The 16,965-nt window shown below is 42.6% G+C and overlaps 1 protein-coding gene and 1 long non-coding RNA gene across 3 annotated transcripts in view; one reads left to right on the forward strand and one right to left on the reverse strand.

Moving 5' to 3' along the window:
- LOC131447626 (uncharacterized) overlaps positions 1-10,312 on the forward strand; it is a 74,346-nt gene extending 64,034 nt beyond the window's left edge. Inside the window, exons 3-5 of the long non-coding RNA XR_009234061.1 lie at positions 2,187-2,282; positions 6,012-6,247; positions 6,914-10,312. This is a non-coding gene — a long non-coding RNA (uncharacterized LOC131447626). The remainder of the gene's footprint in view (positions 1-2,186; positions 2,283-6,011; positions 6,248-6,913) is intronic.
- satb2 (SATB homeobox 2) overlaps positions 1-16,965 on the reverse strand; it is a 43,637-nt gene that overhangs the window by 4,706 nt on the left and 21,966 nt on the right. For both annotated transcript variants that reach the window (XM_058619378.1, XM_058619369.1), the window contains exons 4-11: positions 16,551-16,674; positions 15,971-16,073; positions 13,534-13,584; positions 12,426-13,027; positions 10,294-10,506; positions 9,579-9,665; positions 8,169-8,321; positions 5,994-6,188 (exon numbers count right to left, since the gene is read on the reverse strand). In XM_058619378.1, coding sequence (XP_058475361.1) covers positions 5,994-6,188; positions 8,169-8,321; positions 9,579-9,665; positions 10,294-10,506; positions 12,426-13,027; positions 13,534-13,584; positions 15,971-16,073; positions 16,551-16,674 — 1,528 coding nt within the window. The remainder of the gene's footprint in view (positions 1-5,993; positions 6,189-8,168; positions 8,322-9,578; positions 9,666-10,293; positions 10,507-12,425; positions 13,028-13,533; positions 13,585-15,970; positions 16,074-16,550; positions 16,675-16,965) is intronic.

Below are 16,965 nucleotides of genomic sequence, written 5' to 3' on the forward strand. Positions count from 1 at the left end.
ACTTACACCTTCATCCTCTTTCCTCACCCTCGTCTTCTATACCTTCACGTTCTCTGCTTTTGTTGCCTCACCCCTCCTCTCCTCCTCCTCCTCCCCCTCCTCCTCCTCCTGCGTCTCCACTCAGGTCTAATGCATCAGGACACTAATGAAGTGAACCTCTGCCAAGACAACATGGCTCCACATCCAAATCAGGCCTGGACTGGAGGATGATGCCAGCAGCCCCTCCCTCCCCCTCTGTGTGTGTGTGTGTGTGTGTGTGTGTGTGTGTGTGTTCTCCGCCTCACTTTCACTCCACTCCCCGTGTCCCTTCTGTGCTTTTTGACCTTTGACTTTTCAGAAATTTCTTTAAGTGTGAGACGTTTTGTCGATTTTTAGTCCAACTGAAATTGGACTGAACTGAATTTCGGAACTAGCACTGCCTTCCATTTGTGGTCGGAACTCGGAGTTAGCGCTCGTCTCGCAGTAAATCAGTCGTAGACATGTTGCTAAGATGTCTGTGTGCGTGCAAATGTCATATCATGAGTGTTGTTATCGACGGGTATAAACGTCTAACCTGAAAAACGTTCTCAACCGGAACGCGGTTAACATGCTGTGAGTTCCCGATGTAAATGAATCGCAGCAGAACAAAATAACAGTAGAAGAAGAAAAGTTAAATTTGACTTCAACTTGACCAACTGCACATCATTCACAACAACACTTATAATTATGTTAATATTCACTTTTTTAACATATTCATTGTGGGACTGATTAGGTCTGTGATGTTGACTCGATTATTCGATTATTAATCAATAACTAGATTAACAGTCAACTACTTTGATCAGTTATTCAGTGTTAATAACACAAAAATAATCGATTATGAAAGTAACCATTAGTTAAATTCATTTTGTTCATTTACTTTTTTAAATTGACTTTAATTTATCTTTTTCTGCAGGGTATTTGTCTCTGCCCGTGACTCCGCCCACCTTTGACCGCCACACTTGATTGGACAAGACTCTGTGTCACTTTAGAGCAACACACAATACAGCCTCGCTCGCCCAAAACCACAAACTCTGGAGCTGCACGGCCACAGTCACTCAAAATCTCTCTCTCTCTCTCTCTCTCTCTCTCTCTCTCCCTCTCTCTCTCTCTCTCCCTCCCTCGCTCTCTCTCTCCCTCCCTCTCTCTCTCTCTCTCTCTCCCTCCCTCCCTCCCTCTCTGTCTCTCTCCCTCCCTCTCTCTCCCTCCCTCTCTGTCTCTCTCTCCCTCTCCCTCTCTGTCCCTCTCTGTCTCTCTCTCTCCCTCCCTCCCTCTCTCTCCCTCTCTCTCTCTCTCTCTCTCTCTCTCTCTCCCTCTCCCTCAGAGTGCAGCGCTGCAGTAAGAAAAGTTTTCTTTTAAACGTAAATCACAGCAAATTACGGAGCAGATCTATGAAAGAATTATACAACGTGAAATATTCATCGTCTCCTTAGTGAGCTTTGGTCCTGCAGGACTGTGTGTGTGTGTGTGTGTGTGACCTCCATTAAGAGAGATAAATATGTGATGAAGGCGGAAAAAGAAGTCACTTTTCTCTTAGTTTTTGTGCACGACAACATTTCCTGTTAATCAGCGAGACTTTTTTTGATTTTGTCTCCGTCTTTTTGTCTCACTGCGTGTGTGTGTTTGTGTGTGTGTGTGTGGGTAGAGTCGATGAGTCACTGCAAATTTACAGTTTTTTCTTCTTTTCATACATAGTTCTAATGATGAAAAAGTGAACACACGTAGTTGTGTTAGTGTTAGAGTGCAGCTCTCTGTGTGTGTGTGTGTTTCATCCTCACTGTGTGTGGTATTCACACAGATTATCTGCAATGAAACCATTAAGTTAATTGTGTTGTTTTTTTGTTTTGTTGTGTTGTTTTTTTCGCCCCGATGAACCGAGACACGGAAGACGACAAACAAACATGTCTTTTTTGAGTAAATTACAGAGAAGTTTAACGACACTTTAACTCAAACTTATTTCTGTCACATACACACTTTAAAAAAAAGATCTTACTTTTATGTGTTTTTTTTGTTTTTTTTAAAAAGTACAAACATTTTTTCCTCTGAACCAGATTTAAGTTATTTACACGAGTGCAGATGTAAACGAGGATATGAGGGTGATGATGACTGCGGTGGAAACTGTGGTGGAGTTTGGGCACAGAAATCATGCATGGTTTTCTTTTTTCTCCCAGGCTGTGGTGACCTGCTGCTGCTGCTGATGCTGCTGCTGCTGCTGCTGATGCTGCTGCTGATGCTGATGCTGCCGCCGCCGCTGCTGCTGAACTCAGGTGAGAACGTTTCCTCAAACTCTTGGCCTTCCGCAGTTCAACAAATGTGATTTCATATAATTCAGAATTCCGACTTTCTGTCTTTAATCTCAGAATTCCAACTTTCTGACTTTAATCTGAGAATTCAGACTTTAATCTGAGAATTCTGATTTTCTGATTTTAATCTCAGAATTCCGACTTTAGCCTCAGAATTCCTATATTCTGACTTTAATATCCAAATTCCGACTAATATCAGATTTCCATCTTTAATTTCAGAATTCTTTCTTTTTTTTATTGATGCTTTGGGGGTTTTGTCAAATATGTAGCAGAATTTCTTTTTTTCGCTCCATCTGAAGTATTAAATTAATTAAATTCAATTCAATTCAATTCAATTAAAACAATCTTTAACTAACGTATTCAATTCTAATCAATAATACGATGTCTCGTCTTCTCTTCAGTAACCAGTTATGTTCTGTCTCTCCAGTCTACATTTATACAACTATATCCAGTATTTTCAATAAGAATAATGTATAAACTAAACATTAAATACATGAAACAGGTCATCAGATATTATAAAAGGATTTCAGAGACTTAATCAGTCGATCTTTAGTTATCATAGTGAAGTTGTTGCTCTTTGTTGACAAACAGCAGGTTAAAGGTCAAATATGTTTATTTATTTAGAAAATCTGAGTTTAAATCATCATTTCATTATGCAAAAATCCTGATAAAATATAATCCAGAAATGCAGTTGAGTTGCGTGAAAATTTCATTTGAGCGCTGAGGTTATTACGGCTTGTTACACACACACACACACACACACACACACACACACACACACACACACACGACCTGCAGCAGAAATCAATTTAGCAAAAACAATAAAGAAATTATTCATAAGCTCAGACTCTGCCAGATTAGCTGTGGGACGCACTTCACGAATGAGAGACGAGGACGATGTCAGTCATGAGGACGCGTGATGCTGCGCGCGCACACACACACACACACCTGCAGAACACTAACACACACATCTCCTACATCCCTGAACGTGCAGAAAATGTCTCACGCTACTGTACACAACATACAGTCCAGTACACACACACACACACACACACATACAGTATACACACACGCACACACTCAGAGGGCAGCGCTGCATTCATGTTTCATGTGGGTTCAATGTAACAATTTTAGAAACTGTCTTATTGTCCAAACACAAAGGAACTCTCAGATTACAGCTATCTGTGTGTGTGTGTGTGTGTGGCAGATGGGACACATGTGTGGTCTGTGGTGGTGGGACGGCTGGAGCCTGAGGTTGGTGGGGGCTTCATCTCCGAGGCAGAGGAGGCAACACACACACACACACCTCACTTCCCATTAATAAATCACCAGTGTTTGGCCACAGTTCATCTCACTGTGTCTCTGGAGGGTGGAGAAGAGGGTGGTGGTGGCGGGGGGGTGTGATGTGGTGTGGCGGTGGGGGGCGGGGTTTAATTTTTACGCCCTGGTCGTTTTGAGGGTGAACTTTATTTTTAGTCTCTGTGCGGGCAGAGTAAGAGGAGCAGAGGAATGTGTTAATGGTGCCACCACAACTTCCTCCCTGACTTCCCATCAGCCCTTTAATACAGTGGTGGTGGTGGAGTGGAAGTGGGCGGAGCCACAGAACAAGCCCTCTTACGATTGGTGTCGAATTGCACAAAAAAAGTGGACAGTTGTGTGTGTGAGCTGTTTCTGATTTATGACATATGGTATATAGTATACATGTGGTGTATAATGGCAGTGGGGGGCGGCGGTGGTTACAGAGACTGTCTCGCAACAGCTCACGTTAAAGGCTCAATCCTGTGTGTGTGTGTGTGTGTCAGTTTGACCTGTGACTTTTTCACACAACAGTAAAACAACAACACGTTCACTGCTGCCGTTACACACACACTCACACACACACTCACACAGAGTGAAGCCTGGGGAAGTAATGCTGCGTTCTATTTACATCGGAACTCCTAATGACTGCTCATATATAATCAAATTATAATTCATTTGATGAAGAAAATGTGATGATTCAAAAACAAAATAATCAAAAGAAAAAGTAAAAAAAAAGGTGGCTGTAAGTAAAAAAATAAATAAACACAATGTGATAACAGGACTGCCGCTAATCTCCAACCAACTTAATCCCCAAATTCAGAGGATGGAGGAAAGGTTTAAAGGTCTAAATTAAAGGCTAAACTGAGACAGGAAAATAACAACAAAGGTTACGTACTGCAGCTTTAAATGGTACAGTATTTTTCAAGTTGTTGAAAGATCTAAATCTGTGATTTGTTCGTTTTGTCCTTTTTCATGCTCATGTTTCTGTCGTATTTGCGTCTTAGATTAAGTTTATTTTGTCCGTGTAGCTTGAGATGATGATGGACAGTTAATGAAAGACAGCCAGTGTCCCTGCATCGATCTGCCCGCTCCTCGTCTCCGCCCTCGTCTCCGCCTCCGTCCTCAAACTTAACTAATGGGGCATTTCCTCCCGCGCTCCACCACCCAGAGTCTGTGTTTACGCTGCGCTCCGCTGGGGCACGAACACGCGGGCACACACAACGAGATCAAACGCTCCGTCCAACACAAGCGTGTCAGGTGTGTGAGTGTGTGAGAGAGTCAGTCTAATCTGTGTGGAACTGGATTAACACGCGTTCACGTTCAGCAGATTAAACATGGAGGCGTTTGACCACAATAAACTTGTGAGAACAAGTGAGATTTTGTGAGAAGTCATTTCACAGATTGTCTACAAGTGAAAGAGTAGTAATGGGCACTGAAACATTATTTTATCAATGGTTTTGGTTCATAAAAAATATTGATCCATGTTCTCAAATGTTTCATTCAAAAACTACAAAAAATTCGATTTAAAATGATTTCTTCGTTACTAGTTTAAACTTGAACTAGTAATGGTGATATAGAGTAGTGTAATGAAATAATGAAATAATGAAATCATGAAAAAAGTAGTAAAATATATGTAACTACAAGTGAAAGTGCAACATCTTAATCAAGAATGCACAGAATAAAGTTATATAATATTATATGTTATATAAGTGATATAAATCATCTCATTTGAATGTTACTAGCATGAATTTACTGTATATTTACAATAATATGATCTTTTTTTTTACTATATCTGTCCAACATGTTATTGTAGTTGCTTTAAGTTACTTTTATTGTGTTTTTATTATGTCCGATATTTAGTTTTTCCTCAATATATTGATGATTTAAGAGATGTGTATAACAGTAATTAGTCAAATGAAATGGAAGAAAATGGTAAATCTTTATGTTTTAGAGGTGAAAGAATGGAAAGAATCATATTTTATAAAATTCTCCAGATATTTTTGAAGCACAGTCTTTTCCCGAGAGGAAAGTACAAATACTTTAAATGTGTATTTAAGTACAGAAAATATACAAAACTTTTACTGTTAGTTTGAATACTTAATGGTATTTTTAAAACCCGGGTAAATTTCACTTCACTTCTGTGCGATTTTGAGCTTGAAAGAGAAGCTTCAAGATGCATTCAAGGAACCTCGTAAATTTCATCAGTCACTAATTTCCACCTTGTGCTAATAGATGCAGCACAAATGAGGTCGTCGTTGAAGTAGAAAGATGTATAAATGTCATCATATTTTTTTATATGAATTCTGTAGCGTGACAGGAAGTGACGGACGTCTCCGTGTGTGTGTGTGTGCGTGCGTGCGTCGTGGTGGTTCTCACCTGTGTGTCCTGCGGCAGGTGGAGGACAGTGTGCAGTCTCTCGGTGTGATGGTGTCTGGACTCCTCCTCGTACGCCAGGTCTCTGTCGCCCTGCGGCAGCGTGAGGAAGCGGCGGATGGTGCACAGGTTCTCCCACAGCGTGCGGTTCTCCGGGCTCGGGTTCTCCTTCCACCGCAGCAGCTCGCAGAGCCAACCCTGGATCAGGAGGTCAGAGACGGTCATGTTAGAAACTCATCCATTCATCTGTTAGTGAGGTGAGTTACACTTGATGAGACCTGGAGCCAATCCAAGCTCAAACCTATTGGGATTCCTGGATTATTATTATTTTCTTACGACATTATCGTGTTTTTGACGCACTAAACGTTGGTGAAAATGGACAAACATTGGCACACAAATCAGAAATGGTGAAAAATTCCATAAAATAAATGAAATGCAAATATGTAAAAAGTCAAACTATTGGAAGAGTTTAACTTCTCATATTAGAAATATATAGAATAATTATCTTCCTTGGACATTTACATCACTTTAATTCATGTTTCCTTGAGCGTTCTTATGTTCTTCTTCTTATGATTTGTCTTTTTGAAGTCTCTACATTTCTCATCTCACTTGTTTATTTTATGTTCTATGCATATATTCATATTTCTACTCAAAACATGAGCGAAGAATGATGAAGACGAGGACACAGATGAGAACTGCAGTGAGAGCAGAATTAAAGTTGTAAATGCGTGAGGTGAATGCGTGAGGTGGAGGTGGAGGAGGGGTTTAGATGGAGAAGATTCGATTATATCTGCTAGACTGGTTCAGTTTGTGACACCAGCTGTTGTGTTCAACCAGCCACCGCGGGCAGCGAGCGCCGCTAATATCCCGACCTCCTCTCTGTCTCTCTGTGTCTCTCTGTGTCTCTGCGTCCTCGTGGCCAGCTGCAGCAGATGGATGCAGTGAGCCGTGACCCTGCACCTCCACCACCAACCCCCAGAACCTCCACCCTGAGAGACCCCACTCTGCAGCAACACTGCACGCACACTCTGTTTACATCATCAACACACTGACACCTGGAAACTCTCTCTCTCAAACACACACACACACACGCGCGGTCTGTCCTGCATCTTTTCCTCCATGTGATGGAGACATTCACGTTCCTTCGTCTTGAAAAATCACATCATATCATCTTTTTTGTGCGATATCGGCTTTAAACTGTATCATCAGACATCGGCAGAAACACCGATATCTCCTGATACGACTCTGCTGAAAACGCCCCTGCTCTCTACAGCTGTTATTTTTTATGTTTGTTTATTTTGCACTACAGAGGAAATGTGTATCTACGTAAACATCTGTTGTGACATGCGTGTGGAGAATATTAGATTATGTTGATTCTACTACAGAAGAGAATACGTGACCGTTTCCAATTTTTATATCTGTTACTTCCAGTGAAGCTAACAGCTAAGCTGTTCTCTTTTTTTACCTCCAGTGAAGCTAACAGCTAAGCTGTTCTCTTTTTTACTTCCAGTGAAGCTAACAGCTAAGCTGTTCTCTTTTTTACTTCCCGTGAAGCTAACAGCTAAGCTGTTCTCTTTTTTACTTCCAGTGAAGCTAACAGCTAAGCTGTTCTCTATTTTACTTCCAGTGAAGCTAACAGCTAAGCTGTTCTCTTTTTTACTTCCAGTGAAGCTAATAGCTAAGCTGTTCTCTTTTTTACTTCCAGTGAAGCTAATAGCTAAGCTGTTCTCTTTTTTACTTCCAGTGAAGCTAACAGCTAAGCTGTTCTCTTTTTTACCTCCAGTGAAGCTAACAGCTAAGCTGTTCTCTCTGTTACCTCCAGTGAAGCTAACAGCTAAGCTGTTCTATCTGTTACCTCCAGTTAAGCTAATAGCTAAGCTGTTCTCTTTTTTACTTCCAGTGAAGCTAACAGCTAAGCTGTTCTCTTTTTTACCTCCAGTGAAGCTAACAGCTAAGCTGTTCTCTCTGTTACCTCCAGTGAAGCTAACAGCTAAGCTGTTCTATCTGTTACCTCCAGTTAAGCTAACAGCTAAGCTGTTTTTGTGTAATTTCTTGGACATTTTGTTCGTGTCTATCATCAAACCGTTCTGTGTTTACTGAAGTTTTGGAGTTAAGCATCCTGAGTTCAGTCCTCGTCCTGTGACCTAAACCCTGATCGGTGATGTTTATCGTCCTCACCTGACTCTTGTTGGCGGCCACCTTTGCAAACAGAGCCTGGGAAACCTTCGCTCTCTTCATCTCCTGCTGAATTTCGTCGTAGATGCCTGACGTGATGTTGACCAGCGACTCCAGCTTCAGAGGGAGGTCGGGGGCGGGGCCAGGTGGCTTGGGCTAGCACAGACAGCGAGAGAGGGGGAGGGGCAACAGTGGGCGTGATTTAAAGGAACAGTACAAGACACGTTCACTCAATTTTAAGGCACAAATAAAATTAAGTAAAAATTAAATTTGTAAAATGTAAGGTTCGCTACAAAAATTCCTGGGTAACAACTATGCTAACAGAACAAGGTTTTTAAGGTGCTTGAAAGCCTTGAACATTTTTGTGCTTGAAATTAAGTTTGAGGTGACTGTTTAGAGCCAAATACCTTCTTTTATTGTGATTAAAAAATAGTGAAATCATTTTATAAATCATATACATTTACCACAGATGGACATGCTCTGGAGATTGACCTTGAAAGTGCTTGAAAAGTGCTTGAATTTGACCGTGGAAAAGGTGTGTGACCCTGAAAGTGGAATTACCACTGCTGCCAAAAAACTAAGTAGACCTGAAGTTCACCTGTGTCTTTTGTTCCTGTTCATAAACATATTTGTACATATATTTAAACATTTAAAACCGTAGAATTAAACATAAACCATTTTTTTTATCATAGTATTGAAAGCTTTATTCTCGTTTTATTACAGTATTTGCAAACACATGTCCGTACTCTCTGCATGTGTTCCAGTCAAATCATTGAGAGACAACGATCATTGGAGCCTTTCTGAAACAGCTGATGATCAGACCTGGTCGCTCGGGGAAACAGACGTTGCCGTGTGTTCTCTCTCGCTCGCTCGCTCGCTCGCTCGCTGGAGCATCAGCGGCACATCTGCGCCGCACGTCTCCACATGAACTATGTTTCCAGATCAAAGTCATTAAGTCCTGCTCTTTTGTCATTGTCTGTTGTGTGTGTTTGAGCGCGGCGTGTATTTGGCCTTGTATACACAGCGTTTGAAGTTGCCCCGCAGACATGTACGGACCAGCCCGCTTACATTCCCTCAGTGTAAACCATGCTCAGATAATTCTCACAGAGACATAATAAGAATATTCGCCCCGAGCCATGAATGGGCATTTGCCCCTGACATCAGAGGGGAGAGCGTCTTATCACTGACAGTGCTAAATTGTTTTCGGTGCACATGGAGAAGACATTTGCAAATACTGCATCATGTCCTTCATGTTTACAACATGCTCTCGTGATTGCTTTGAAGACCCTTTTTTTTTTACCCCCCCGTTATAAATGGAATTTGTTTGAGATAAAATAAAAAAAGGGCTTTAAGACAAACTCCATGTTGTGCTGCACTTTGTGAGGGCGAGTCAGAGATGGAAGATAAACTCACCGAGTTGGAGATCTTAGTCTTGTTCTTCCAGATGGAGGCCCAGGTATCAGGGGTTATCTGCTCGTCCAAGCTCCTCTCCCACACTTTCTATGCACATGCACACAGACACACACGTGCGTTACCATCACACGCTCCGATCCCCGTGATTACACGTGCATTTGTCGCAACAATTCTTATTTCTTAAACACCTGAAACACGTCAGTAAACACAGATTTTTGCCTCTAAACAATACACTTACCTCATAAAATCTGCACCAGCTAAAGTTTCTCCTGTGTCAAGAACATCTTCGCTGCTTTATCTCACTGTTTTATAGCTTTTTCTGACTGAAAAAGTACATTTTGTAAACCGCTTCCCTCCCTGCACCAAACCCCATAGAGAAAATCAGTGATTTTAGCTCGCGGGAACACAGGAGCTCCTGGTCTACCGCTGCCTCGTGTGGTCACTTTGTGACACTGATTTAAATCCAAACAAAGGTTTTCAAACCCCGAAGTCACCAAAATAACACATTTGAACGTATTAATGAGGCGGCAGTGGTTGAACAACTCCTGTGAGCTGTGATGTAAAATCACTGATTTTCTCTGTAGGGTTTGGTGTGAGACAGTGAGCCGTTACCAAACTTCAGTTTCCTGTTGGAAAAGTCTGTCTGACTGTGAGATAAAGACGTGAACGTGACCACTTTAAAGTCCCATTTTAGACGAATGCCTCATGGACTAACCTGTGAGAGTCTGGCAGCTCCGGGGTTGGAGGAGTTGGACGCAGGAAGTCCGACTGACGGGTTCATGGTGCGCTCTCTCTCCTCCTGGTAGATGCGGTCTCTCTCTGTCTCGGGCAGGTTGAGGAAGTTCTGCATGGCCTTCAGATTGACCAGCAGCGACTGCGAGGCCGTGCGAGGATCCTCCTCTTTCCTCAGAATCTCTGACAACAAACCCTGAGCGACACAAAAACACACGCAAACACACACTGTCAACAAAACAGAGGACGGACGTCACCATAAAATCCACATTTACATTCAAACAAATTCAATTCATTAGATTTTTTCAGACTTAAAATTGACAAGAATGCTTAAAATAATGTTAAATTAGGTAGAAAACAACTTTTTAATCAACTTACATGATAGACAATTTGCTTATTTTTGCATTATGAATTAAAATATGGGGATTTATTTATGACATTGAGCTTATATGATGATAAAATGAGTTCCCAGTGAAGTGTCAGTCACTCAGCTGTCAGTCTGTGGTTTAATCTGTGTTGTGTGCGTCGACATCGACTGTGGTTGCTGGGATATTTGTGGTTATTTTTTTACTTTCTTGCATAACCCATGATAAAAACACTGTAAACACAGCCCTGCTCTGCACACCTGGAGCAAATAACAGATATAATAACGACTGTACTTTCACAGAAAAGTGCAACAAACGGTTAGAATATACATATATTTTTAGATTTTCCATGTAGATCAACTTCCTTGCTCCCACTCAGCCCTGCCCCCTCTCAGCCCCGCCCCCTCTCACTTTCTGCCCGATCCCGTTAATTTGAGGTTGCACAAATACAGAAACTCTCCTCATTCTGACAGAACACCGGTACACTGGACTAGAGCTGCGACTAACGATCATGTTCATAATCTAATAATCTGTCGAGGATTTTCTCCATGAATCGAGTTAGTTTGGTTCATAAAATGTCAAAAAATTACAAAAAAAATTTCTTAAACTTGGAAATCATAATGTTCTTAAATGTGTTGTTTTGCCCAAAAACCAAAATGATGAACTTTTTTTTGTTATATTGAGAATACATAAAATATCACATTTAAGACCCTGAAAATCACAAAACTCGTTGAAAAATCCTCAAATTGATCAAAATAATTGCATTATGCTCAGTTACTTCATGAAGTAAAAAGAGCAGTATCTCACACTGACGGTGTATTTAAAGTAGTAAAATATTTATATTATATATCGCATATTATCATTATTATTTTAAATCAACATATAATTGTGCAGAAGTCACAAAATAGAGTTTTTATTTTTGCTCATAAAAACGAGCCAAGCGAACTTTGACCTTTGACATATTTCACAAATTTAATCTGATTTCAACAACTCTGAGTAAGTGTGTCCTCAGATTGTGTTTAAAAAAAGAGGATATAAGACACTCTGTGTATACGTTTAAAAAAGCAGCCTCAAAGTCATTTCATACATAAAAAGAGAGCAGCATCTCACACTCACAGGGTGTTTTAACGTAGTAAATATTCATATAAAGTAAAGAACAGAACTTCAGCTTCATCCTACAACTGTTTATGAAACTATATCTTAAAGCGACACGGCGCGCACGCACACACACACACACACACACACACACACACACACACACACACACACACACACAGGTGTGAGTGTACAGACACCTGCTCTCTGTGGCGGCGTCTTGGTGCCAGCTCTCATTACATTGCTCTAATGGGGCGTGCGGTGGAAAGTTTAGCACAGCGTGAACGCATCAGGTAATTGAGCTGCTGCGGAGGCTGAGGGGGCGGAGACTCAGTGACCCAGCTCGCCACCCTGCCACGCTTTCCGCTAATCGCGCTGAAAATATCCACGAGGTGGGTGACCGCCGAATTAGCAGAGCGCCGCGCCTCCGTGTCGTCACCGCGCCGCTCGTCTGTCCCTGCGTCGGAGTTCGGCGATGACGCGGCTCACTGAGCGCTAAGTGCTTATTTTCATTCTCGCCACACGAGGGTTTAATGGATTCATGTTTTCATCGTTAGCTAATTCTCAGCATCACCTGGCTGCTCGTCTGTCCCTCTGTCCCCGTCCCTGTCTCTGTCCTAACCTTCTTGACCACAGACCGTCCCTGTTTTCGTACCTGTGTGCGGTTGAAAGCCACACGGGCGAACACGGCCTGGGAGACACTAGCTCTCTTCAGCTCGTCTCTGACCTGCTGGTAGATTTCAGAGGAGACTTCGGCGGCCGACGGGTTGCTCCCGGGATGGTCGCCGCCGGCCTTGGAGGAGCCGCGGGGGATGGGCGGGTGGTTGAGGAACTGCTGGTTGAGGGCCTGCGGGTGCTGGTGGGCCAGCAGGCGGCTCACGGCGAGCTGCTGGTTGATGAGATGCGCCATGGCGAGCTGTTGACGCACCAGCTGCGGGGAGAGCTGAGGGGAGAGCAGCCCACCTGGACCCAGCAGGGGCTGCAGGGCGCCGGGCGGAGGTGGAGGAGGAGGCCCCTGGCCCGTACGCAGAGGCGGACTGTGGTGGAGGCCGTGAGGCGACGGCTGCTGCTGCTGCTGCTGCTGGGGAGGAGGAGGCTGCTGCTGCTGCAGAGGCTGCGAGGGATTCTGAGGATCTCCTGAACCGCCTTTGAGGAGAGGACCTCCTGCTCCCAGGTGACTGAGCTGAGCCAGGCCGGCCAGGTGAGGAGGCGGTCTCTGCCCCAGCACGCAGAAGTCGGCCATGTTGTCTCTCTCGACTGCAGAGGAGAAGTGATGTTAGTGTGGCGAATAAAATCCAGTACAAATCTATTTATAGAAGAACACGCAGGTGGTTGCTCTGATGTTCTCTGATGCAAATTTGCCAAATTATCTGAAAAATGTGTTAAAAAAGTGGCTGAATTTGTTACATTTTACTGAAATATCCAATCTAGTTGAGACGATGAGGGGATTCAGCACAACAGCTCAACATTTGTAGTACAGTATATTCCAGGAAATGTACTTAAAATACTCGACAAAGCACTTCTGAACTGGAAAAATAGATTATAATAAGGACTTAATTTAGAGAGTACTAGAAAAAGTAATCCCAGGAGTAGATGCAGTGGAACATGTTGAGGAGCTGAAAAACTCTAATCAACTAAAATATAAGTTGAAAAACAGGCTGATCTTTGCTCATAAATGGAGTGAAGTCAAATGTCTTAGTGGATTTAAAGCATTAAGTAACATAAGTTTGTACGTATTTAGAGGTCAACCAAACATCTCTTACTTTTGATGTCGGCAGCGTCTCGTCCAGACCACATCTTCTCCAGATAATCTACTGCTCAACGAGACACAGACAGACGCAGAGAGGTCAGAGAAGACAGAGAGGACAGACAGCTGATGGACAGACGTGATCAACCACGTGTACATTAACACAACATACGTTTAAAATGAAAAGGCTGTAGTGAGTACACTGAACTCATGTCTCTCTGTCCACAATCAACCTTTAATGTGAAGTTTTCCTCCAGAGACGATGGAGATGCTGATGTGGTCAGTAGGCGGGGCTTAACACACTGAGGACAATGTACTGGAGAAAAGTTGTGGGACAGATTTTTTATGTAGAAGTCACGTTTAAGTCGACCACTTATCGCAGTTTTCCAGATGTGAAGCTGGATTTGAGGCTTGAGACCAGAGATCAGTGAGAGCATAGACGTCCACACATGGACACGTGTCTGGAGCGTCTTCTCCTCCATCACCTGATTCAGGAGCTTTTTCTGGACGTTGGAGCTTCTTTCAAAAATAAATAAAGGAAAAGAAAAACTGGATGTTTGGAGCAACTTCCAGAAAGATTTTCTTCTGGCTTGAGTTCCAACAAAAAACACTCTGAACTACGTCTTTGGCCCAAATATCAAAAGACAGATTCCTAAAAACTGGAAATGTCTGGAGCAACTTCCACAAGGATCTTCTGGACAGTGAAAGTAAACAAAGACCACTTTGACCTTCTTTGGTCCAAATATCAAAAGACAAATCCCTATATTTGTTGCATTCCAAAAAAAAACTGGACATGTCTGGAGTGTCCTCCAGAAGGATCTTCTTCTGGATGAGGTTCACAGCTTCTTTCTAAAGTCAACAGAAACCACTTTGACCTTCTTTGGCCCAAATATCAAAAGAAGAATCCCTCCACTGAGTCATTTCTGTGTCAGTGCGATTAAAAAAAACAAAGCCAGTGTATTTGTGCTTTTCAAAGATGTCAACGACCCCCCAAGTCTCAGTCTACAACTTCCTCATGTTGTTTCCTGTCATCAGGCTCCTCCAGCATCACAAACTTGTACAGTCAGCCACATCCCTCCTTCATCTCTCAGCACAGAGCCACACATTCACAGAGGCTTCTCTCTGTGGTTGTTTAGCATCTTTTTGTAGTTGTTTCTTCTTTTGTGTCTCTGTGGTTGTTTGTGTCTCTCTTTTTTTTATTTGTTTCACTCGAGTCCAGAACAGAAGTGGGAACAGTCGTTTCAAACAGAGGGTCCCTGTCTGCAGTTTCCGGCCTCTGAAGTCTGTGTCTGTTCAGCCCTCCGTGAGTGCAGCTACTGCAGCAGCAGTAACAGCAGCACATTTTTACTCACACATTCAAATTAGATTGAGCTACAACTCTGGAATTTCTGGATCTTCTGAACTACAAACGTCACATTTGAGAATATTTGAAGAACTTTCAATTCTGCCCCACACTAAATAATTAACTAATCTGATGTTTTCAGTGTTTTAATCCAGAGAAAGCACCGGCGAGACAATCCAGTCCAGACGCACGATTCCAGGGATCTCACAGAAACTCGCGTGATTTAACGTGACGTCTGTCGGCGGCGTCAGTTAATAATAGCTGTTGTGTTTTGCGATGTTTTGTGCAGAGAAGACAAGAATCAACTTGTCTTTTACAAGTTACAGTTCTAAACAATTGGTAATGTCCAGGTTCTGCTCACGCCCCCTATCCCAGTTAATCTTACAATTTGAAATGTAGAAATGTCTGTTAATCCCTCACACTACAGGATGATTTGGCCAGATAATCTGTTAAAATCAGCCTCAAATTCAGAAGACACCCACGATTGTCTGAAGGTCCAGATCAGGACTGAATTCTCTCGTTGTAGTCGTTTAAATTCTATAATTATTCACTAAATTATTTTTGGAAACTTATACAGACACCGACTGTAGAACATCTCGACATCTTTGGCTCCAGAGATTTGGTCTTCATCGTGGTGCGCTTTAGTCTGGTACAGAATGGTAAAGTCCTGGGTCAGGCATGACGCCGTACCATACTGGACCAAACCAGACTGTTCCAAAACCAACTTCTTAACCCATGCTCTACTAGAAACCTTCCTAGAATGACTTGGCCATGGGAGATGTTCCCTCAGGTGTTTTCTCTGTTCTCCTTCTCGTTTTTATTATTATAAGCGTCTGATACCGATTTCACAACTTTGAGTATCTACCGACGCCAACATCAGTCCAATAAATGTCCTTTATTTAAGGACTAAACGCCCTAAACGTCATAACAGGCCTGTGAGAACACGTCTTCTGCTGAGTCATGCTCACTCACCGATCACAGATTAGCTGCTACCTGTGCACAATTCACAAATTTGTCCCGGGTCATTATTTAATCATGATTAGGGACACGATAGTTTCCCCACATGTTTTACAGAGTTTAAATTTACAAAATCATTTGTGAGAAACTCCACCTTTGATCTTCTTATATTTCTTGTACCAGCGTCCAAACTCCTGACACTTGGCCGTGGACACGTTGGCGTAGTAAGAACTGTTCACGATGGACGAGATCATACTCTGAGACACACAGAGAGAGAAGGGGAGGATAATTAACAACCAACGTAATATGAAATGCTTACACTCACGCAACAACCACATGGCATAAACACACACACACACACACACACACACACGATAGAAATAGACAAACATTAATCATGATTGGAAGCCACCCATGGAAACTCGATCCAGTACACGGTGCAGAGAGGGAATCTCCAGCCACACACACATATGCTTGCAATTGATGCTGCGATCAACACCACCACCAGAGCTCACACACACACACACACACACACAGCTGGAGGAGTTCACCGCCGTCTCAGAGACGGTGATTCATTTTGTGCTGAGTGGCGTTTGATTAAAAATGCAATAACAATAATGTGTAACAGTGTTTGCAGGATTATTTTTGACATGTTGTCGGGATCATTGAGAGCGTGTTGAGATCATGTGTGAACACGGTTATTAGCGTGCTGTGTGTGTGTGTGTGTGTGTTACCTGTGAGAGGGGACACTCTTTGGCCAGCGTGCTCTGGTTCATCTCCTTCAGCAGTTCTTTGAGCGCGTTCCTCACCGTCGCGTGGTTCCACTGCTCACACGGCAGATCCTCCAGCTTTGAGAAGCTGCAAACACAGTCAGTCAAAGCTCGGGTTACCAGCTGCCCACAGTCCGTCCTGAGGCTTAACGTCTGATAATGATCTCACATTTAAGAGAGCCACGGGTTCTCAAGCTGTGAGGAAAATCACAAACACTGTTTATACCGCGTGTGTGATCAGAGCTGAGGAATTAATTCATTCAATAATAATTATTAGAGTCACTTTAACTGCTCAACTACTGATCTAGACCTACAATTAAAAAGTAGCGTTTCTTGTTTGTTTGCCAACTAGTCGTTTGTATTTTGTTTATTTTTTTTA

Source organism: Solea solea, chromosome 2, assembly GCF_958295425.1.
Source record: "Solea solea chromosome 2, fSolSol10.1, whole genome shotgun sequence".
Lineage (NCBI taxonomy): Eukaryota > Metazoa > Chordata > Actinopteri > Pleuronectiformes > Soleidae > Solea > Solea solea.